General features: G+C 53.0%; 2 protein-coding genes across 2 annotated transcripts; both read right to left on the bottom strand.

The window, feature by feature from the left end:
• Positions 1–139: 139 nt before the first annotated feature.
• On the bottom strand, positions 140–4,120 carry LOC120706536 (rab GTPase-activating protein 22-like). The gene is made up of 7 exons (XM_039991217.1): positions 3,520–4,120; positions 1,841–1,936; positions 1,613–1,716; positions 861–1,123; positions 654–776; positions 482–570; positions 140–394 (listed from the first exon to the last, which is right to left on the bottom strand). The coding sequence occupies exons 1-7, from the start codon at positions 3,619–3,621 to the stop codon at positions 233–235; spliced, it is 939 nt and encodes a 312-aa protein (XP_039847151.1). The 5' UTR covers positions 3,622–4,120; the 3' UTR covers positions 140–232.
• A 15,702-nt stretch (positions 4,121–19,822) lies between these two features.
• On the bottom strand, positions 19,823–20,682 carry LOC120710546 (late embryogenesis abundant protein 17-like). The gene has a single exon (XM_039996206.1). The coding sequence runs from the start codon at positions 20,625–20,627 to the stop codon at positions 20,103–20,105; it is 525 nt and encodes a 174-aa protein (XP_039852140.1). The 5' UTR covers positions 20,628–20,682; the 3' UTR covers positions 19,823–20,102.
• Positions 20,683–23,649: the final 2,967 nt, after the last annotated feature.

Genomic DNA, 23,649 nt, shown 5'->3' with positions numbered 1-23,649 from the left:
GTATTTTGGATACATAGTTTTGGGTATAGTTGTCCTACTTAGATTATGTTTCTATGGGCTATTTTAGAGCTAGCTGAACTGCTGAAGCTTATTGTTGAAACAACCACATGCAGTCTTCTGAGAGTTATTGGTCATTCTATTTGTTCTCATCACAGTCAATTTTAGAATAATTATTAATGCAGTTCATTTTGCAACAAACTTATGATAGTTGATATATTTTATATTAGTGAATTCAAAACATAGAGTTTTTGCAGCCAAGTGTCACTAAGACCTGCACCTCAATTTTATTGGCATATAAATGGAACATAAGAATATCCTGTTTCGTGTGAATATAAATTTGAGGATCCTTTGTATATATTTGACCATAGCCATCCGTGCATTTGAAATTTCCGCGCTTTAAATTTCAAACATAAGAGTAATTAGAATGATGTTAAAGATGAAAGAAAGTTTCACAAGAATATTTACAAGAAGAAAGACGTACCAATCTACGCATCAATTTCTCAAAGCACCAAAATGCATCTGCTTCATCATTGAGTAGCACTATCATTGGTGAGCATAAATCACTCATTCCTGTTTGAGGTATAAATGTTAGTACACCTGTAACCTTATTTGGAGTCTAAATGAGTTTCCTCTGCATGTCAGATGTAGCTAACCTTGACAGTAACCGACATCCTTGTCAATCCATGCATACACAGCTAGAATATCCCATAATTTGGAAAGGTTCTCTTTGTTCTCATAGAATACCATGGTGCGATCAGTGCGTAACACATCAAGCCCTATATTGATTTTCAAAGGTCAACAAAAATAGGGAGAAAGAAGTCCAAGGAAGTAAAGAAAAAGAAAGAAAGGTTAAAGCATACCGATTTGATGTAATGTCAACTTCCACTCAATAATTTGCTTATCTGTAATGCGTTCTGCAGTTTCATCTATTTCAATTCCATTATTTCTGCTGGTAGCTGGAGCACCTTCTGAATCGTTCTTGTCGGCAGTAGCCTCAAGTAAAACCAGAGGATCCTTAATAGGTCTGCCATCCTCAGTGATAAGTGGTGCTGTGATAATTTTACCGCTACCAACATGAGAATCCATCTCTCGACAGTCTTCCTTCCACCTGGCATACTGTAACCTGTGTGATTTGTAAAGGAAAATTTCAGGCTGAGTGAACATCATGTTTTATTGATGGTTCTCTATTCCTAAAAATAAAAATTGTAAGAAAAACTATTTTAGAGATATTGAGGAAAGGGTCTGCATTTCTGCAATGCTAGGACAATAGAAGGGAACTGTTGAAGAACAATTATTACTAAGTAAAAACTGAAGCTTGCCATCCCAAAAGGGGTAAGAAAACCTGAAATACTACTATTGACACCAAAAATTATTTCTTTGCATATACCATAGGGATCACATTAACTTTACTTGGGAAGGAATAATAAAAATGATGGTCAAATATGGAATAAATAGTTGGAAAAGGCAACTGTTTAATAGGTGATTGACAGGCATTACTGTCACTCTTTAACTCTAATGTGGCAAGTACTTACAAATTTCTTAAGGAGAACAAAAGAAAAAAAGGCTTATCAAACAAGAAATGGCCCACATATTCTTCTAAGGAAGTAAATACCTGCGTATTTGCCTGATCTCTTCCCTCTCATCAAAGGTACTTCTGGGATCGAAACAGCCAAGTAAGAATTCCCAAACCTCCCCCCTGACTGTTGGATGCACACCCTAAAAGAAGATAGATCATATTGATTGGTGTAAACATTACTGAAAGAATGTAATTCGACATCTGTAGGACAAGGAGCATATATGAAACTGAGAAACAATAACTCCAAAAAATAAGAAATCTTACTCCTCTTTGTATCCGGCTTAGGACTGAGGCAATATCCAGACAGCCATCGGGACTAAATGCAGCATGCCATTTCCGAGCACTTAATGTTCTGCCAGCCTGAAATGAAGCAAAAAAATCAAGAGCCTGCCATCGAATTGCTCGGAGCAAGAAAGGATTGTGCTTTGTGGACAAAAATCAAAAGTGACATTAAGCATCAACAGTTCTGCTGGCATTCTAAAAGGCCACATTTTCTCCAAGTAAAAAATGCTACGAATATTTCAAGCAGCTATGGTATAGGAATAGGAGCAAGTAAGCTTGCACCAAGTCTCCACAACAACAACAACAACATAGCCTTTTTTCCCAAGCAAGTTGGGGTAGGCTAGAGATGAAACCCGAAAGAAATAAGTTCAAGGTTCAGGCACATTGATAGCTAGTCTCCAAACGCTCCTATCCAAAGCTATCTCTTTAGAGATGTTCCAATCCTTAAGGTCTCTCTTAACCGACTCATCCCACGTCAGTTTAGGTCTACCTCTACCCCTCTTTACATTATCGACTAGCTCAAGGATCCCATTACGCACCGGCGCCTCAGGAGGCCTTCGTTGGACATGTCCAAACCATCTCAGCCGATGCTGAGTAAGTTTCTCCTCAATTGGTGCCACCCCGACCCTATCCCGAATAACTTCGTTCCGGACTCTATCCCTCCGTGTGTGCCCGCAAAACCACCGCAACATCCGCATCTCTGCTACACTCAGTTGTTGCACATGTCGTCTTTTTGTAGGCCAACATTCAGCACCGTATAATATCGCCGGACGAATTGCTGTCCTATAGAATTTGCCTTTTAGCTTTTGTGGCACCCTCTTGTCACAAAGGATGCTAGAAGCTTGCCGCCATTTCAACCAGCCAGCTGAAATTCTATGCCTAACATCTTCATCAATGTCGCCATCCTTTTGTAACACCGATCCTAAATACCGAAACGTATCCTTCTGGACCACCACTTGCCCATCTAGACTAACGTCTCCCCCCTCATGCCTAGTCGCGCTGAAATCGCACATCATGTACTCGGTCTTGGTCCTACTAAGTCTGAACCCTTTCGACTCTAACGTGCGTCTCCACAGCTCTAACTTCCTATTAACCACTGCCCTACTCTCGTCAACTAGCACCACATCATCAGCAAAGAGCATACACCAAGGGATCTCACCTTGTATATCCCTTGTGATCTCATCCATCACTAAAGCAAATAAATAAGGGCTCAATGCTGACCCCTGGTGTAGGCCTATGTTAATAGAAAAGTCAGTGGTGTTGCCATCACATGTCCGGACAAACGTCGTCGCATCTTTGTACATATCCTTAATGAGGGTAATGTACTTGCACCAAGTCTCCACCTTTGATTTTACCTAGCTAACTATTTCATAAACTGAGCAACTTGACTTCTGCAACAAAAAAATTGGCTACAAAAGAAATATGGCAGAACTGAATGTATTGAATGAGCTCATTTGTTAGGTGCTAACGAAGCTTTGAAAGGAAATGAGATTGCATTAAGACAAAGATGAATCTTGATGGTGGTAACATTGCAAAAAACAATAAACAAGCTTCATATTGTTTATCTCCTAATTCTAATGTTGCGTGGTCACGCAGCAATAATTTAAATTAGCAGATAGAGAACAAAAGAAAAGACGGATGAAGGGGGGTAAAAACCAGACCTTGATTTTGAACTTGCTCTTGGGCACATCGTCCGTGCAATCCGACCGGACCTCGTAGTAGGAATCCGCGGGCGTGCCGCTGCTGAGCCCCCATTTCATCATCTTCGAGCTCAATCAACGGCAGCAGACCACAAGGCGAAGAGGTCAAATCCAACGAAGACGCTTGGAACGACAGTGCCATCTTTGCGGTTCAGGAAGGACCCCCCAACAACCGATTGGCCTTCCAATGTTGACCCCAAGAAACGGCCGAAGCAACCAGAACCCAGCGGAATGGCGCGCGACGGAGCAGAGCCGGAGCCGATCCCCCCTCGAACCAGCCTTCCTTCCTGCCCACCTCCTGGGAGTAGGGACCGCAGGAGGAGGAGGAAGGGATGTTAAGGGGGGACGGGTTCGGCGGGAGCCGGGGAGGCCGGGTGGGGTTAAATTAGGAGGAGGTGAAGATCGAGAGCGACGGGGAGGGAGGGGTGGGAGGAGGGGGAGGACCGGTTCCAAGCTGCCGCCAGGGGCCAGCTCGCCGGCTTCCCCGGGCATTCTTTGCCCCCCTTCTTGGATGGTCGGGAATGGACAGCTGCACGCCATGACCACAACGCCAGATTTCGTCGGTGGGTATGGCAGTTAGGGGCAGTACTTTAACTAACGGGTCAGGCTTTGCTTTTCAGCTTGAATGACCGGTGGTGCTTTGCTGGATTTGTGAACTGAGATGGAGTTGACGGCTGGATTCAAAGCTTGGGAATTGGTCCATGCTAAATTGCATTCAAGAACGTTTGAACGGGTCGCGTTTTAGAGGACTTTGGATAGCGATGCAGTCTGCTCATATCATGGAATCTGCAGTGCTCCTGCATTACTCCCTCTGTGTTTTTTAAGAGCGTCTGTACTCCCTCTGTTTTTTAAGAGCGTCTGCAATAGTAATAATTAGTACTAGTTACTTAGTGTGATGTGAAGGTGAGAGATGGAAAAAAAATTATTTTATATTACTAGACTCATACACTCTTTTTATATGTTTTTGGACTACGTAAAATAAACTAATTATTTACTCGTCGCTAGTGACTATTCTCTTTTTTATTTTTTTATTATCAAATCAGATCTAGCTAGCTAGATAGCTGGCCATTGCGGACCCTGTGTCCTATTTAGTCCGAGAGCGAAGACCAATACTACTCTATCTCTCACTGCATCGCTGCATGCAAGTTAGTCCCGGGTTCCGCACTTGCATGCAGACTTAATTGTTTAGAAGAAAACGATGCATCGGACCAAAATAGAACATCTATTTGCGACTTTCTCTCAAAACAAAATACGACACTAAAAAAAATGGAGGGAGTATTTCAAAAGGAAAAAAAATCATAGAATCATGGATACAAGCATGATGTTCACCCTGAAGACAGACGCCCATACAGATCTTCACTGACCAAAGATACATGTTTATTAATAAAGATCTTCGTTGGGCGTAGATTTATGTTTCTTAATAGGCTTGATTAAGTTTTGCTCTTTGCTTTAGATGTGCTATTTTTTGCTTGCAACTTGAGAACAGCCTATATATGGCTGATAATTGAAAAGTGGAGCCTGCACACATGCCCAAAATAAATATTTTTCGTTTGAAAATCTATTATTTCTAAAGCAATGAATGTATTCTTAGTCCGTCAATTTGAATTCTAATCGGAGTCCAGACAAATCAATCGGAATTATAATCGGAACTTGAATAATCAATGTCTCGCACAATCATAGCATGTACATAAAGTGAATAAACACAAAGTTAATGGTATTATTTAGATCTGATATATCACCCATAGCAACACACGAGTACTATGCTAGTAAAACCAATTTAAGTAATTGAGTACCGTTGATATCATACTCCGGTTAATTCAAAGAACAAACCATGTTATTAGAGTTTGTCTGTCTTTTTTTATTAGAGTTTCTCTGTCTTGTTTGTTTTGTTACTAGCACAGTATCTGTGTGTTGCTACGGGCAATATAAATTTTATCCAGATCAACATGAGACCACCAATTTTCTATTTTTTGCTCTTTCACTCCATATACAACTCGTGTTGTGACCGCGCGAGGTATTGATTGTCCTAGTTCTGATTGAGATTTGGATTAATTTGTTCAAGTTTCAGTTAGAATCAGATTCAATTGTCGGGAACTCGATTAGCATTACGAACGAACAAGTCATTAGGTCATGTGGTCATCAAGCCTTGGCCTTTGCCATGGAAGATGGCAGCCCATACGACCAATGCGCTGCAGCTTTACAATGCTCAATATTAACTTAACATCATTTAAATTAAAGAAAGAACTTTAAAAAGAAAATCCCGCTAAAAGGCCATGAGAACCGGTGCCTCTCGCCGCCGCGCACATTGCCACTGGCCACATCGCCAGCGCGCCCACCGCTGCAGGCCGGCTCCTCCGTGGGCAGCTGGTGCCTGCACACAGGGCATGAACTGTGCATGTGCATCTCCAGCCACGGAATAGCCTACGACAGCCTCTCTCTCCTTCCTGCGCCTGCAAGGCTGTGCCAACTCGTGGTCGTGGACAATGCAGCCCGCCCCAGTCTGTGAGGCTTGTGTGGACAATCCTGCTGCGCTGCATCGTCACACTCGACGGCCTGCTTTCCTCTCCGCGGCAAGTTAAAAATAAAAGTGTCCTTTTGTTCTGCTAAAACACTGCCTCACCAGTCCTTGTACGAGGCGGACGACTGTTAAGTTGCATGCACAAATTAATTTAACCTAAAACCATGTTTAGATCTTTACATGTAAATGCAAAAAAACCGTAAACGTATTAAAGGGAAACGGAATCTTGCTAATTTGAAGCACTAAATGAAGTCTATTTATAAAACTTTTTGCATGGATGGACTGTAAATCGCGAGACGAATCTAATGAGCCTACTTAATCCATAATTTGCAATAGTGATGCTATAGTAACCAAACGCTAATTATTGATTAAACATGGATTAATTAGCATCATTAGATTCGTCTCGCGATTTACAACCCATCTATGCAAAAGTTTTGCAAATAGACTTCATTTAATACTTCAAATGCCTTGTTTACATCTTTACAAGTTTTTGCAAAATGAACTAAACACACCCTAAATTTTAATCTAGTAAAATGAAATAAACAATTCACTTATATTCCAACCTCATTACATATTTATATTCCAACACTCAACAATCACCTCACGACCACACTCAACACTTCCCTCACGTAAAGTCTCTTTCAGATTTCAGATTTCAGACATGGAATAAAACCGAGTAATAATTATTTTATTAATTGCACTAATTAGAGTTGATACTCGAGATCTCTAACCTTGACGTGGAATAAAAACGAGTAATAATTATTTTATTAATTAATATATACTATACTAAGGCGCCAGAAATCTGCGCAAGCTCATGAGTCGTGGCCCCACGTGGGACTGTTGTACTGTTCATGCAGGGCTCACGTGGGGCCCGCATACTGTTTAGGTGGGACCCACGTACTATTTAGGTGGGGCCCACATGGACCCCACATGAATCGTATGTGGGCCCCACGTAGGACCAACATACTATTTAATTGGGAGCCGTGCATATAAAATATTTAATTATTTTTTATATACGAAAATAATAAAATAATTTTGAATACTACGTTCACATGTGGTAGCTCTACTATTTATTTAATTTTGTTTTCACTTGGTAAACTCGCAAAATATAATTGAATCATCCATTCATTTCTAATCTTATTTTTTTTCTACTAAAATTAATAATTAGTGTAAGCCAATCCATCAACTATACCTACTAACGTAAAAAAAATTCCTACATGTACTATTTATACAACCCATGTGAGTCCTGCGTGCTATTCAGATGGTTCCCACATAATATTCAATTGGGATACACCCACAAAATATATTTAATTATTTAAACTTGCTAATTAGTGTAAGCCAATCCATCAACTATACCTACTAACGTAAAAAAAATTCCTACATGTACTATTTATACAACCCATGTGAGTCCTGCGTGCTATTCAGATGGTACCCACATAATATTCAATTGGGATCCACCCATGTCGGTACCCTGTGGCAGGGATACCCACTCTTACTGTAGCAAGGCAAGACCCGCGTAGTTATTCGTAACTACGCGCAAGGACGGAGTAGCCAGGCCCCACCGGTCAGGCTCTTTCCTCACCAGGCCAACGGTCACGGACCCGTTCCCCGCCTGGGGATGGGTCCGGAGACGCCACGTGTCTCTAAGGAAGGGAAGCTCCGAGCTGACAGCCGAGGCCTCGGACCCCCCATAGGGGTCCGGGACCTCCTGCGCCCATCCGGAGCCGCCACGTGTCCCCGGAGGCACGGGCGCGGGCTCGAGCGCGGGTCCTCCGCAAGGAGACTCGCCCACCCACCGCATTTAATGCAGGTGGTTGAGGCGTGCTCCATCGCCGCGGCACGAGGGACAGCCTTTGTCATGCCTCACTGTGCACCGCGTATTACCAAGGTACACAGTGCAGCCGCCTGTGCCGCACCCGCGCAGAGCCCATCTGCAGCATTAAATGGATACGACGGCACGGCACTTTTCCATCATGCCGCCTACGGCGCAAGCTACACGGCCGTTCAGCTACGTGGCAGGCGACGCCACTAGCTACGTCTGGCATCGTCCCGACAAGACAACGCCTGGACATGATGAATGAGGGACTCCAGGAGCAGGCAAGGGATTCCAGGAGAGAGATCCCCGTTGCCTGCGACGCCATGATGTATGAACAGTATGTTATTTTATACTACACCGTTGGGCCTACTTGTCTGGGACCCAACAGCCATGTACGCGTCTCCCTTGAGATATAAAAGGGGGGCGCTCGCTCCGGACACGAGGACTCGAATTCTCACTCACTCTCGTGGGAAGGCAATACAACACACAGTGGACGTAGGGTATTACGCTCCGGCGGCCCGAACCACTCTAAATCTTGCTGTGTTCATCGTGCTCTTGAGTAAGATCCATCTGGGACTAGCTAACCCCCGAGTACACACCCTCTGGGCTAGGGCGGGTGTCTTCCGCCACCCGGCCGTGGTTTGCAGCACCACCACATTTGGCGCGCCAGGTAGGGGGTGTACTCGGACCAGTCGTTGCAGCAGCAGCGCCAGCGGCGGCGCCGGCTGCGGCAGCAACGGCCGGGGGCCAGAATGCACATGGCAAACGCCCTCGCCGACAAGGTGGAAGCGGAGGTTCGTGCCCAGTGCATCCTACCGCTCGCCACAGCGCCGCTGACTGCCGCGAGATCCAGAAGCTCGCGAAGCGTGTCAGTGGGTGGCGTGAGCAGTCCTCTAAAGACGGCTCACCCCCTCCTCGCCAGCGGGCCGGCAAGGAGAAGGCCTCCGACAGCGGGGCCGCCGCTGGGGAGAAGGAGCTGGGGTACCAATCCCCCGCTCGAGAGCTGAAGGGCGTCTACCACGACGACGACTCCGATTCCGACAACGGCGACCGCCGCAAGAAGCTGTACGTAATGTACGGCGGAAGCTGGGAGCTTGTCTCCTGACGGGACGTGAAGACTCTCCGCCGGGAGGTCCTTTCGGTGAAGCCGGGGGTCCCGAAGGCGGCGCCGCACCAGAGATGGATGAACACCACCATCTCCTTCGGGTCATCTGACTGCCCGGAGAATATGGCCGGAGCAGGTGTACTACCTCTAGTCACCGCCCCTGTCATATCCAATGTAAGGCTCTATCACGTGCTGATTGACGGTGGGGCTGGCCTCAATGTCATCAGCTATGCAGCGTTCAAGCAGCTGCAGATTCCGGAGTCCAAGTTGACTCCCTCTCGCCCATTCTCTGGAGTGGGCCCACACCCGGTGTTCCCTCTGGGGAGCATCACGTTGCCGGTCACGTTCGGGACCGAGGAGAACTTCCGCACAGAGAGCGTTCTGTTCGATGTTGCGGAAGTGAACCTCCCGTTCAACACCATCATTGGCCGGCCGGCGCTCTACCGCTTCATGGCCATTGCTCATTATGGGTATTTGGTCTTGAAGATGCCTTCCCCTGCCGGAGTCCTCACCGTGCAGGGCGACCGCACCGCTGCCGTCGCTGCAGTTGAGAGACTGTATGCTCTGGCGGCAGAGGCTGCACGTTCCGAGGAGGATCCGTCCACCTCGCAACCCAAGGCGCCTGCAAAGGCTCCCAAGGTCCAACCGTCCGATCCGGACCATGTTCCCGTGAAGACGGTGCAGATTGGAGCGGACTCCACCAGGACCACCCGCATCGCGGGGAACCTGGAGGAGAAATAGGAAGACGCGCTCATCGCTTTCCTCCGGGCAAATGTCGACGTGTTTGCCTGGGAACCGTCACAAATGCCCAGGATCCCCAGGGAGGTGATCGAGCACAATCTGAGGATCTACCCTGACGCCACGCCGGTGCGCCAGAAGCCTCGGAAGCAGTCCGTGGAGCGACAGAACTTCATCCGCGAAGAAGTCCACAAGCTCCTACACGCTGGCTTCATCGAGGAGGTCCACCACCCCGAGTGGTTAGCCAATCCGGTCGTCATCCCAAAGGCCAACGGGAAGCTTCGGATGTGCATCGACTACACCTGCCTCAACAAGGCATGTCCTAGAGACCCCTATCCTCTTCCGCGCATTGATCAGATTGTGGACTCCACCTCCGGGTGTGACCTTTTGTCTTTCCTAGATGCATACTCTGGTTTCCACCAGATTCAGATGTCTAGAGAGGATAGGAAACATACTGCCTTTGTAACAGTAGATGAGCTTTATTGCTACATTATCATGACGTATGGTCTAAGGAATGCCTTACCCACGTTTGTACGAGCTATGAACAAAACCTTCTGTAATCTTATTAGAGATATTGTTGAGGTTTATGTCGATGACATTGTGGTCAAGACTAAGGTAGGGTCGACACTAGTGGAGGACCTGTCCCTCGTCTTCGACCGGCTCCGCGCCACGCGCACGAAGCTGAACCCAGAGAAGTGCATCTTCGGCGTCTCTGCAGGGAAGCTGCTGGGTTTCCTGGTCTCACATCGAGGCATCGAGGCAAACCCAGCCAAGATCAAGGCGATCGAAGCAATGAGGCCTCCTGGCCGCATCAAGGACGTCCAGAAGCTTACTGGATCTCTCGCTGCTCTTAGCCGCTTCATATCGAGGCTGGCTGAGAGGGCCCTCCCCTTCTTCAAACTATTGAGGAGGTCCCTATCCATTTTCTTGGACCGAAGAGGCTGAACAGGCCTTCCAGGAACTGAAGCGGCACATTACCTCGCTGCCAGTATTGGTGGCTCCAGAGCCCGGTGAGCCGTTGTTTCTGTATCTTGCTGTGTCTGCGGAAGCAGTCAGCATGGTGCTGGTCGCCAAAAGAACGGAGCAAGCTCGCCAGGGGGACACCAGGGTCTCCCTGGCCAAAGATGGTGAGCCGGACCCCGGACACAGGGGCCAGTCAGCCTCACCTCTGCCTGAAGCCCCGGACCCCGCACAAGGGGGTCCGGATGAGCCTTGTGCCAGTGGGAACCCAGAGCCGCTGGGGGGCCAAGGACCTGATGTGGTGGATAAGGGCGAGCCGGACCTGGTAACCAGGGTCCGGACCGTCCAAAAGCCAGTTTACTACGTCAGTGAAGTCCTCCACGAGGCGAAGGCCAGGTACCTTGAGACGCATAAGCTTATCTATGCAATACTTATTGCGTCCAGGAAACTGCGCCACTACTTTCAGGCACACCGAATTGTCGTAGTGACCTCATACCCGTTAAGAGCGATCCTGCACAACTCCAACGCCACAGGCAATATCGCCAAGTGGGCGGCAGAACTGGCTGAGTTCCAACTGGACTTCCAGCCACTCCATGCAGTCAAGAGCCAGATCCTGGCCGATTTCATAGCAGAGTGGACTCCTTCCCCAAGCAATTCTGGGGGTCCGGTCGTCAACGCTGGACCCCCGGAGCTGGAAATCAGGGCACCAGTCTTCACCGAGCCCCACTGGACACTCTTCTTCGATGGGTCCGCCCGCGAAAAGTGGGCCGGAGCTGGTGTGGTCCTCATCGACCCAAACGGAGATCAGCTGAAGTACATGGTGCACCTTGAGTTCAAGGCCACCAACAACATGGCGGAGTATGAAGCTCTGATCTTTGGCCTGACGCAAGCCCTCTCATTGGGGGTCCGGCAGCTTCTGGTGAAGGGGACTCCCAGCTAATCGTCAAGCAGGTCCGAGGGGATTACAACTGCAACAATCCCTAGCTTGCGGCATACCTCATACACGTGAGGAAGCTCGAGAAGGACTTCGACGCCTTGGAACTGCAACACGTTCCCCGCGAGCACAACTCAGCAGCAGATGATCTCTCTGCGAGAGCATCTACCTGGGCATCCGTGCCCGAGGGTGTCTTTGAAAGATGGCTGCTGAGACCTACCGCCCAGCCTGCCTAGCTGGGTGAAGGGGATCAAGCAAGCACCTCGAAGCCAGCAGTTCCGGCAGCACTCCACCTATGGTGCCCGACCTGGGCCGTGTGCCCTGTTGAGGATCCTAGTGACCTCACAGAGCCACCCCCACCTACTCAGGGAGCTCCCGATGCATGGATCTCCGAGATCCGGGACTACCTGAAAGATAACATCCTCCCTGATGACGATGTGTCCGCTGAGCGCATAGTCCGATTGGCTAAACGCTACGTGGTGGTAGAAAGGGATCTCTACCGCCGTGGCGCCAACGGTGTCCTTATGCGGTGCATTTCCCAGGGAGAGGGCCGCGAGTTGCTCGCGGAGATCCATGGAGGCGAGTGCGGAAGTCATTCCTCCTCTCGCACGCTTGTTGGCAAGGCCTTTCGGCATGGCTTCTACTGGCCAACAGCACTCCAGGATGCGGCTGAGCTGGTAAGGTCCTGCAAAGCATGCCAATTCCATGCAAAGCAAATACACACCCCGGCTCAAGCTCTGCAGATGATTCCACCCTCATGGCCATTCGCTGTGTGGGGTGTGGATATCCTGGGGCCATTCCCCCGGGCTGTCGGCGGGTACCGGTTCCTCTATGTCACCATCGACAAGTTCACCAAGTGGCCGGAAGTTACCCCTGTGGTGAATATCACTAAGAAATCAGCAGTCGCATTCCTCAGGTCCATTGTGTGCAGATTTGGCATCCCAAACCGCATCATCGCGGATAACGGGACCCAATTCAAAAGTAGACTCTTCCAAGAGTACTGTGAGGACATCGGCATCCAGCTATGCTTTGCGTCCGTAGCACACCCCCGCAGCAATGGACAGGTTGAGAGAGCGAATGCAGAGATCCTCAGGGGACTCAAGACCCGCACCTACAACTGCTTGAAGAAGCATGGTGCCAAATGGGTTGACGAGCTTCCAAGCGTACTATGGGGCAACCGGACCACACCCAGCCGAGCCACCGGGGTGACTCCGTTCTTCCTGGTCTATGGGGCTGAAGCATTCCTTCCCCCAGAAATTCACCTGGGCTCACCACGGGTCCAGGCCTTTGACGAATCCATGCAGGAACAGCTGCGGCGTGACGACGTGGACTTCGTTGATGAGCGAAGGTGGCGAGTAGCAATCCGAAATGCACGCTACAATCAGGCGCTCCGGCGCTATCATCAACGGTTCGTGCACAGTAGGGAGCTCCGGGCTGGCGACCTCGTCCTTAGACAGATCCTGAGCCGAGCAGGGCTCCACAAACTTTCTCCCAGCTGGGAGGGGCCCTTCAGGGTTACAGAGGTATGCCGGCCCGGATGCGTCCGCCTCGCCACAGAAGATGGAGTGCCGCTGCCCAACCCATGGAACATAGAGCATCTGCGTAAGTTTTACACCTAGGCAGAGCCGGGAAATAAACTTTTTTCTTTGTAATAAGATAGAGTTACCATGCGGCCCAGAACGGTTGGGGGCCACCCTCGTAAACCCGACCTCTGGCATCCATCGCACCGTCGGCTAACGCGCAGCTCAGAACGGTAGAGGTCCGACCTCGTAAACCCGGCCTTTGGCATCCATCGCGCAAGCCATGTACATCAAGATTGCAAAGGAAATAATTTCTCCCAGTTCTGTCTTTGTGTCAAAATTTAAATTCGCATTCCGATTCTCAAGTTTTTACTTCTCTAACCCCCGCGGGGACCTCTACCCTTGTTGCTACAACTAAGATCTGAATTGAGTTGCTGGACTGCCGTACAGATCCGGACCCTCTTGCTACTGGAGAGGAGTCCAGACCCCTAAGGACCTACTCTGGAGAGCGGGTGCTTATTTCCTGGGGTGGTCCGGAGTCCTGTGTAGCCGCTTAGCTGGTTCCGTACCCAAAAGCCTACACACTCCACCACCCTGTAACGAGTACTCTAGTACCTGGAGCTGGGTAATTAAGGGCCCGGACCCCGTTCCAGCTCAAGAGTTGGTTCCCTAAGTCCAATACGGCATGTCCAGCCCTATATCTCAAAGGATCCAGTACAACAAAAGTGACCTTGCCCACTGCTGCGAGAGGCCTGGGTCGATGAAGCCAGGTCCGGAAAGATCGTGTTGTTTCCTGGAATGGTCCGGAGCCCTGTGCAGCGCCTTAGCCTGGTCCCGTACCCTAAGCCTACACACTCCACCACTCTGTAACAAGCACTGAGCAACCTGTACCTGCGCATCTAGAGCCCCAGACCTAGTACCAGCCTGGCGCTAGTCAGGGATAAGTCCCGCGGGCCTGCTACTAAGCTGTAAATTTGAAGTGGTACACAGGTTAAGTCCGGACTGGTAGTAGCCAGCCTCAAACCATTGAGCCTACCTACCAGGGGGTCCTAGCATCCGCTTCAAAGCCTTCATGCAGATCAAGGTCCGGTCTCAATGGTAGACAGACTCAAAACAACTGAGTCTATCTCCCGGGGGGCCCAGAGCATCCGCTTTGTCCCACACATCATGAACAGATTCTGCATGCGTCAAACAGCTAAGTTGCAATATCATTGCTACTATATAAGTGAACTTGATTCTTCTCCCTGTAGTTCTGTATGCTACACAGGGAACAAGGCGCTTTCTCATCTTACAAACTATGCATCCCTATGCCGAAGGAGGTCCGGAATATCTTCTACGGCTCAGGTGGCAGACAGGTCCAAGCAACTGAACCTATCCGCCAGGGGGCCAGGGCGCCGGGGTGCTGCATACCGCAAATCAACAACTGACAAACAGCTAAGTTGAAGTTTCTTCTATTTCAAAATTTTCAACTAATACAGTGTTTGTTACATAGTGTAAAAAAAAGAAAGATACAATGCCCAGCTCAAGGGTCCGCAGCTTCCCGTTTGAAGTAGGCGGCAACGAAGTCGACGACCTCTCGCACGCTGTCCCGAGCGGCGGCCTCCGTCTCCGCTATAGGGCCATTGGCCACGGGCGCCAGCGACATGGCCGGGTCATGGCTCCGGAGACAGGTCAGGATGTGCTCTGCCACCATCTGGATCAGCTTGCGACCCTCGGCTTCAAGTTGACCAGCGAGGACTGGCTCCAGACGATGGAGCCTATCCGAAGCAGAACTCAGCACTGGGAGGGAGTCAGCTATCGAAGCTGGCGGCTCCGCCACCTGGATCGGGCTCATCCCAAATGGCACCAGTGCGAGGCTCGCTTCGGCCGCCCAGTCAGCGATCCGCTGGACTCCCGCGCGCTGGTCCTCCTGGTGCTTCCGGACCGCCTCCTGGACCGTCTCTCGCACCCGGGTGTCCAGAGCCGCCTTGGCCACCTCCACCTCGCGGGACTTTTCCTCGAGCTCGGCCTCCCTCTGCTCTGCCCGCTCCTTCAACTTCTTGAGCGAGTCTCGCTGGCGCCCAAGTTCCTTATCTATGCCGGTGGCGTGGGCCTCCCGCTTGGCGAGGGATTTCCGGCCCTCCTACAAAACCGCCTCGTCGGCAGTCAGCTGGCGGGCTCTCTCCTGCAGTTGTTCACGCCATCCCTGCAGAGTCGCAGAGAAGACATCGAGCTCCTGCCTCCGGACCTCGAGGTCCTGGTTGCGAGTCTCCAGCTCGGACTGCTGAGCCGCGAAGCCAACAACCTCTAGGGTGAAATCCTGCTCCCGCTGCGCCAGGGATTTCTCTCGGTTCGACACTGCGAACTCCTGGTCAAACACCTTCTTGAGGTTCGCTCGGTAGGCCTCTTGGTCCGCCTTGAGCTTCGATCGAGTTTCTGCGCCGCGGGAGGCTTCAGCCTTCGTCTGCGCTTCCAGGCGGGTGTGCAAGTCGGAGAGGCGCTGGCGCTCACTCTCCAGAGCAGACCACTCCCGTTGGAAGGCCGTCTCGGCGGAGGAGGTTGCCTCTTCGATCGACCGCCGGACCTGAAACAGCACCTGGGGGAGGGGAGTCACATCCTCCTCCGGGAGTTGGAGCTGCAGGAGCCGCCTGCCAAAGACCACCTCCAGCTCCTCCTCTGCAACAGGACCGGAGCTGGCGATGGGTGCGGCTGCGCCTAGCACCGGCGCCTCCGCCGCCGCAGCATCGGGGGCAGCGGCGCCCAGACCCGGCATCTCAGCTGCCGCGGCGTTGGGTGCGGCAGCACCCAACACCAGCGCTTCCGCCGCCGCCGTGTCGGGTGCGGCTGCATTCAGTACCGGCACCTCCGCCGTCGCCGCGTCGGGCCCTGCTGCACCCAGCACCGGCGCCCCCGCCGCCGCAGCGTTGTGCGCTGCTGAGCCTGCAAATGACTCGCCTGTCAGCACCACGTCACACACCACTGGGCTGGCATGGGTCGCTGTATCTGAGGGTCCCGCACCCGCTGTCGCCGTTGCTGTCAACACCGAGGCCGCGGCCGCCTGGGCACCAGCCAACGAGCCGGCGATGGTAGAAGAACCGCTGGGGCGAGGAGCCCTGGTAACAAAGCGAAAGGCCTTTAGGAAAAAAGCAGAGCACCGGCATAAGAGAAGAAAGCAGGACAGCACTAACCCAGAGGTACCGGGTACCCAGCGTCCTCGGAGCCCCGGCCTCTTCTCCTGCGGCTGCTGCTGTTGCTGCTGCTGCCCCTGCAGCTGCGATGCAGGCGCAACCCGGGCTTGTTCCTGCTGCTGCTGTCCCCGTGGCTGCAGCCCGGGCGCGACCCGGGGTTGCACCTGTTGCTGCTGTTGCCGCCCTCGCGCCTGTTGCCGCTGCTCTTGCGGCTCCTGCTGCTGTTGCTGCCGGCGGGAGGAATTCCTCGGCGGCGATGGTGGTGGTGCAGCCGCCCTAAAGGATGCGTGGGGGCCGGCAGCCCGGGAGCTACCCTGGCCCGCGCCCTAAGAAGACCTCTGGCGCTTCGCGGCGGGCTCCAAGACCAGGGTCCCGTCGCCCCTGAGTAGCCTGCGCCGGCCTGCGTCTCCCGACGATGCACCGGACCTGCTCTGTGCCCGGCTGGAACCGGCTGTGGCCACGCTGCTAGCCGCGGCCTGTTTCCCCTTCGTGGTGGCGCCGGACCCCGCAGTGCTCAGCGTAGCTTGATCCCCGGACGCGCCAGAGATCCGGAGCCCACGGTTCGGGTCGCCTCCGGTCTGGCATGGGGCCAGTCCCCCGTCGTCCAGAGTTGGCTGGGTAGCCAGCACCGCCACCCTCGCGGGGTCCTCGCAGAGGGGGACTATGCTCTGCGGGAGGATCAGGTTCTCCGGGATGAAGGCGTCTCCCGTCACGTTCCGCACCAGAACCTCCAAGGCCTCCTGGGTCAGGTCGCTCCCCTCTCCGCGTTGGGTCCTGCTGCAGTCGTTGAGGCCGGTGAAGTTCCACGCAGGACGCGGCCGCTGCTTCAGGGGAGCGATCTGGCGCTTCACGAAGTCTCCGAGCACGTGCCACGAGGTGAGGCCGCTCTCCGCCAGTGACCTGATCTTGTCCAGCACGGAGTCGAACTCCGGCTGTAGCGACGGCTTGGCCCTCCAGGATGCCTTGTCGGAGGCGGGCCCCTTGGTCGGCAGGGTGAGGCGCTCGTTGGCTTCGGTGGTGGCGATCACCCAATCCCTGCGCCACTCCTCCCACTTTCCGCCAGCAAGGCCGGGAATGTAAGGAGTCGCCAGGTCACTCCTCACCTAGAAGTAGTACCCCCCCCACCTCGTCCTTGCTCCTTCCGGACCTCACCAGAATGAAGAAGTAGCGGAAGAGGATGACGCAGGGCCGCACTCCCACGAACATCTTGCATAAGTGCACGAAGATGGACGTCAGGAGGAGGGAGTGGGGCGTCAGATGCTGAAGTTGGAGGCCGAAGTCTTCCAGCAGCAGCAGCAGGAACGAAGAAATCGGCAGTCCCACGCCGGTGGAGATGTGCGAGGTGAATAGCACAAACTCCCCGGCGCGGAGGTTGCCAAGGGGAACCGAGCCTGCTCGCACCCCCCAGCCGGTCTCCTGAGCACTCCACCCAAGCAGGCGGCGCACTGTGTTCAACTCTCCCTCGGTCTGGTAGCGGCGGGGATGAACAAGGGATGCCATCTCTTGGTGGAATGAGGAGCAGCCTGCGTAGGGGAGAGAAGGGCAAGGGAAGCTCGAAGGCAAAGGGGCGCAAAGGCTAGGAGGAAGAAGGCGAATGCGGGAAAGTACCGCGGAATGCGGTACGCCCCATTATAAAGCCTGACTCAACCGGCTCACCCCGGAACCGTCGCCGGAACCCAAGCGACGCCCGCGCTTGGCGTTAACCGCCCAGTCCATGACATGGGGGCCCGGGCCCACCTGGCGGGGTGAGCGGGTAACCAGCAAGGGTGCGAAAAAACAAGATCTGAACCGTCGCCCGCGCGCGCGGGGAGCGAGGCGGAAGCTGAGCTGACGTGCGCGTATTAAGCGCTGGCGTGGCCGAGCTTTTCGGGAACTGCGCCGGTGGTAAATGATCCGCTTACGCCGGCCGCAAGAATGCCGAGCGTCGCGCGCGTGACTAGGTGTACCACTGTGCGTGGGGGCCATGAGTCAATAAGCCGTTGCGATGTGATGAGGCAGCAAACAACCCGATGGATGGTCAAAGCCAGTCAAGACCTCTGCAGCAAGAAGCTTCAAGCTATGCAGAGCCAAATCGCAGTAGTGGCCCCACCTGCGGGTTCGTACCTCCCCAAGGTGGGCCCGGGGGCCACTGTCGGTACCCTGTGGCAGGGATACCCACTCTTACTGTAGCAAGGCAGGACCCGCGTAGTTATCCGTAACTACGCGCAAGGACGGAGTAGCCAGGCCCCACCGGTCAGGCTCTTTCCTCACCAGGCCAACGGCCCCGGACCCGTTCCCCGCCTGGGGATGGGTCCGGAGACGCCACGTGTCTCTAAGGAAGAGAAGCTCCGAGCTGACAGCCGAGGCCGCGGACCCCCCATAGGGGTCCGGGACCTCCTGCACCCATCCGGACCCCCCTTACCGCGTGAGTGGTCCGGAGCCGCCACGTGTCCCGGAGGCACGGGCGCGGGCTCGAGCGCGGGTCCTCCGCAAGGAGACTCGCCCACCCACCGCATTTAATGCGGGTGGTTGAGGCGTGCTCCATCGCCGCGGCACGAGGGACAGCCTTTGTCAGGCCTCACTGTGCACCGTGTATTACCAAGGTACACAGTGCAGCCGTCTGTGCCGCACCCGCGCAGAGCCCATCTGCAGCATTAAATGGATACGACGGCACGACACTTTTCCATCATGCCGCCTACGCTGCAAGCTACACGGCCGTTCAGCTACGTGGCAGGCGACGCCACTAGCTACGTTTGGCATCGTCCCGACAAGACAGCGCCTGGACATGATGAATGAGGGACTCCAGGAGCAGGCAAGGGATTCCAGGAGAGAGATCCCCGTTGCCTGCGACGCCATGATATATGAACAGTATGTTATTTTATACTACACCGTTGGGCCCACTTGTCGGGGACCCAACAGCCATGTACGCGCCTCCCTTGAGATATAAAAGGAGGGCGCTCGCTCCGGACACGAGGACTCGAATTCTCTCTCACTCTCGTGGGAAGGCAATACAACACACAGTGGACGTAGGATATTACGCTCCGGCGGCCCGAACCACTCTAAATCTTGCTGTGTTCATCGTGCTCTTGAGTAAGATCCATCTGGGACTAGCTAACCCCCGAGTACACACCCTCTGGGCTAGGGCGGGTGCCTTCCGCCACCCGGCCGTGGTTTGCAGCACCACCACAACCCACAAAATACATTTAATTATTTAAACTTGCAATGTGTTTGCGACTTTGACTTCATATATATCAGTCATGTTCAAAAACAATTTGAACGGGGCAGCATAGCGCGCCTACCTGTGTAGTTGCACTAATTAGAGTTCCCTACCGTCTAGTTGCACTAATTAGAGTTCGATACTCGAGATCTCTAACCTTGTGATACTGATGAGAGAGAATTGGACAATTCAAAGTACCATATAAAATGATGAGAGAGTCGGGCAATTCGCCCGATGTGGTGGACACGACGCTGCAACACTGCCTCAACCAGCCTATTACGATTGTTCTAGTCATTGCCACACGGAAGAAATTTAAACCTCACCGAAATTTATTTGCACATTATGTATTCATTCACGTGACAGGCGGAAATATACAAGATCAAAGGCATAGCTCATGCCGCAGATGGATTCAGCGGTGTTGAAGCTCATGGGAGAGGGAGAGATGGAGATCGAGACGCGACCTCATCTCGTCCCTTTATTTGTTCTGGTTGGATTGGATACATCGAGAAGCTAAGCACGCCGCACGGTGGCGGCTAGCTCATCAGGTCCCGAGGTCCGGCGGCCTTCCCGCCCCGTTCCGGTCGAGCACATCAGCCGGAGCGCCGCCGCCGCGGGACGCCGGTGCCCTCCTCGCCCATGGGGCCGACGTCGTTGAACGCCTGCCCCGTCATCTGGTCTGCCTCCTTCACCCGCAGCATCACGTCGTCCTCCTCCGACTCCCCGCCGCCCAGCTTGGTCCTGTCCGCGGCCGCGGCCATGGCGCAGCGCGCCCTGTCCGCCGCGGCGTCCTTGGTCTCGGCGGCCTTGCCCATGGCCGCGTCCGCCACGTCCCTCGCCTTCGCCTTCCCTTCCTCGGCGTAGTCTCCCGCGGTAGCCGACACGCCGTCTCCGGCGACGTCACCGTGCGTGGTCGTGGTGCCGCCCCGGCCGCCGCCGGAGAATGTGTCCTTGACCGCGCCCATGGCGGAGCGCGCGCTCTCCTGCACGCTGCCCAGGATGCCGCCGCCGCGGGGGCTGGCGGGCGCCTCCTCCCGCCGCGCCGCGCGGAGCTCGGCGGCCGCCTTCTGCGCCGCGGCATGGGCGCGCTCCTCGTGGCTCCTCTGCATGGACGCCATGGTGTAGCTAGCTAGAACTGATCCGTCGACTAGGCCGGCGTTTCTTTGCTTTGCTTTTCTGTGCGAGTGGATCGGAGGAGCACGGCAGGGCGTGGCGGGCAATAAAAGAGGCGGCGAGAGCTCTCCCGAGAGAGGGTGACGCGGCGGGCGGTGGCTGCCGCCGGCGTCGCACGGCACGCCGCGTGTGAAGCTAGAGGACACGCACGCATACTACCTTCATGTGCCGCCGCTCCAGGATAAAAAGAAAGGAATAACGCCTCGTTTAGATCACGCTGTAAAGTTTTGAATTAAAATTTTGCATATTTAAAGTAGTAACTATAAACTAATTATAAAGTTAATTGCAGAACTCGTCCTTAATGTATCATGCTCGAGTGCTTGAAAGAACACTGGTTTTTGGCGCATCCTAGCTTTGTTCTTGTGTGTTGCTACTCTGAACAAAACCGTGTGTAGCAGGTTCAAATAATGGCTTCTCCAAACTGGAATAATGAAAAATATAAATATGGGGCAATTTCTTATTATATTGAAAAATACTATCCATTACTTGCCATAATAGTCGGTGGGTCCAGATGTGTCATTAATTAACAGCCTGACAGAGCCGAACAAGTCCTTTTTGCTTAGTGTTGGACTAGTGTGATGACTATGTTTCACAAGGCATGAACATAGAGATGTCAAACTAATAATGTGGGCTCATGTAAGACATAAGATTGAACTGACCCAACACAAGAAATGTTGATTTCTCATAACACAATAAGTACGCTGTGTCTTTAAATCTGAGATTGTTGCATGTATTGAAGATGTGAACCGACTTGCTTAGGAGCCATCAAACGCACTCCGTAACTCGGTAGTTATAAAGTTGACTTTCGAATTTGTCAAAAAGCATGCTATGAGACATTGTAAGACGAGGTAGAATTTGCCCCTCACTACATGAGAGAGACACTACAACAAAAAACATTAACCGAGGCGGGCAAAAAACATTAACCGAGGCAGTTTTTGCAAACGCCTCGGACTCGCCATCATGGTTAATGTGACATTAACCGAGGCTAATCAAATAAAAAATAAAAAAAGACGAGCCCGCCAAGCCCATCGCCGCTACCGGCCACACCGCGCCGCCGCCACGGCCGGCTGCTCTGCGCTCCGCCACCGCCGCTGGCAGGGCCGCCGCCGGCAGGCCACTCCGCCCCGCGGAGCCCGCGCCGCCGCCGTGGGCCCCTCGGGCCCGCCCCCGGCCGCTCCGCCCCTTAACATCCCGAAAATTGACCAAATCAAATCACGCGCTAAATAATTTAAAAATCTCTTTTCAATCGTTGAGCTCAGTCCATTCAAAACCATTCCCCGCCCGATCTCCCGAAAACCTGGTCCCGATATCCAACCGCTGTCCCGTCTCCCTGTTCCTCCTCGTCCCGTGCGCCACGCCCGACCGGCGCGCATGCGCGACCGGCCGCGGTCGCCGCCGCGGAATCCGCCGAGCGATCTCTCTTTTCTCTCTCTCTTTCTCTTTTTCTTTTTCCCTCCCCTTTTCTTTTTCCTTTTTCCTTTTTCTCCCTCACACTCTTCTTCCTTCCCTCTCCTCTCCCGCGCGCTGCAGAGCAGCTGCTCGCCGCGCCGCCCCGGCCACGCACGCGCGCACGCCCGCCCAGCTCGGCGCCGCCGCAGAGCACAGAGCCGCCGCCTCGCCGCTCGAGCCGCTCGGCGACAAGCACACCGCCCGGGCCCTCCCACGTGCCTACAGTGCTCGGCGCGCCGCTCGCCGCTGCCCGAGTTGTCTCGTCGTCCCTGTGCCGCCGTAAATCGCGCAGCCGCGGCACCAAGCGCCATTAAAGCTCGACGCAGAGCTCGCCCCGCCGGTCACCACCGCGGCCCCCTCGCCTCCGCCCTCGCCCGGCCTATAAATAGGGCTCCTCCGCACCGCTCCCCATCACCGCAAGCACCGCCGCCGCCGTCAGCTCCCTCCCCGGCCCTGCAGCGCCGCCGCCATGCACACCTCCGCCCGCCGCCGTCGGTCTTCGTGGCCAGGCTGCCCCGCTCCACCCCAGCTCGAGCTAGGTAGGGGAAACGAACCCCCTCCTCCTCCTCTCCCTTTCCCCCCACTCCCTTGCCGCCGCCACGCTCCACAACGTCGCCACCCGCCGGCCCAGGCGCCGCCGGCGCCCTGCTCCCCCTCCTCTGCTTCACGGGAGGGAGGAGGAAGAAGAAGGGCACAATTGCCCAAAACCCCCTCCCCTCTATTCTATTTGTTTAAGAGCCCTTCCACCCTTTGGCCTTTTTGCAAATTAAGCCCTTCCTTTTATTATATTCCAAAATAAATCCTTCCCTCATATAAACATATTTCTAAATAAACCCCTGGCCTTTTTCAAGATAACCCGTATAATTTCTAAAATACCAATCAAGCCCCTGCCTTCTCAAAAATAATTATAAACAGGTCCCTGACTCCTTGTTTAACCCCTAAACCTCTCTGTAACTTATCATTTGATGCGCCAAACAACCTCCGATCGACCTGAAACTTTACCACGCCATTCCTAGCATAGTTTTGGACATTCCATTAGGAAACCGCCCAAAAATATTACTTCTATCTCCATATCTTAATTGTTTCTGAATCGAGCTCGGCGATCAAACTTTTATTTCTTTTTCTTGATTATGTGTTTGTTTGTATGCGTCGTAGATCACGGTGTGAACAAGGGAGAACCTGTCGATGAACAGTACTGTGAGCAAGCGAACGAGGACCAGTTCCGCGACCCCGAACCCGAAGGACAGTACTTCGATCAGGACCTCCCGGAAGGCTTTGAAGACGGCAAGTTCAATCCCGCCCTTTGATGCATATTTTGTCCTAGTTTTATAAACACAACCTATTGGCCTATTTTATAAAATTGCATATGTTTTGCCTGCTGAAAACATGGTTGGATAGCCACCCCTTGATTTGTTATAACTATTCCTTGACCACCTAGATTAATGTCTGAATGTGATTTGTTTGGACGTTAATCGCTGCTAGAGCGCTTAGGACCTTAAACACGGTACAACTTGTTTT

The sequence above is a fragment of the Panicum virgatum genome, chromosome 5K, assembly GCF_016808335.1.
Source record: "Panicum virgatum strain AP13 chromosome 5K, P.virgatum_v5, whole genome shotgun sequence".
Taxonomy (NCBI): domain Eukaryota; kingdom Viridiplantae; phylum Streptophyta; class Magnoliopsida; order Poales; family Poaceae; genus Panicum; species Panicum virgatum.
Note: the sequence above shows the minus strand (reverse complement) of the source record. Positions and strands in the feature narration are given on the sequence as shown.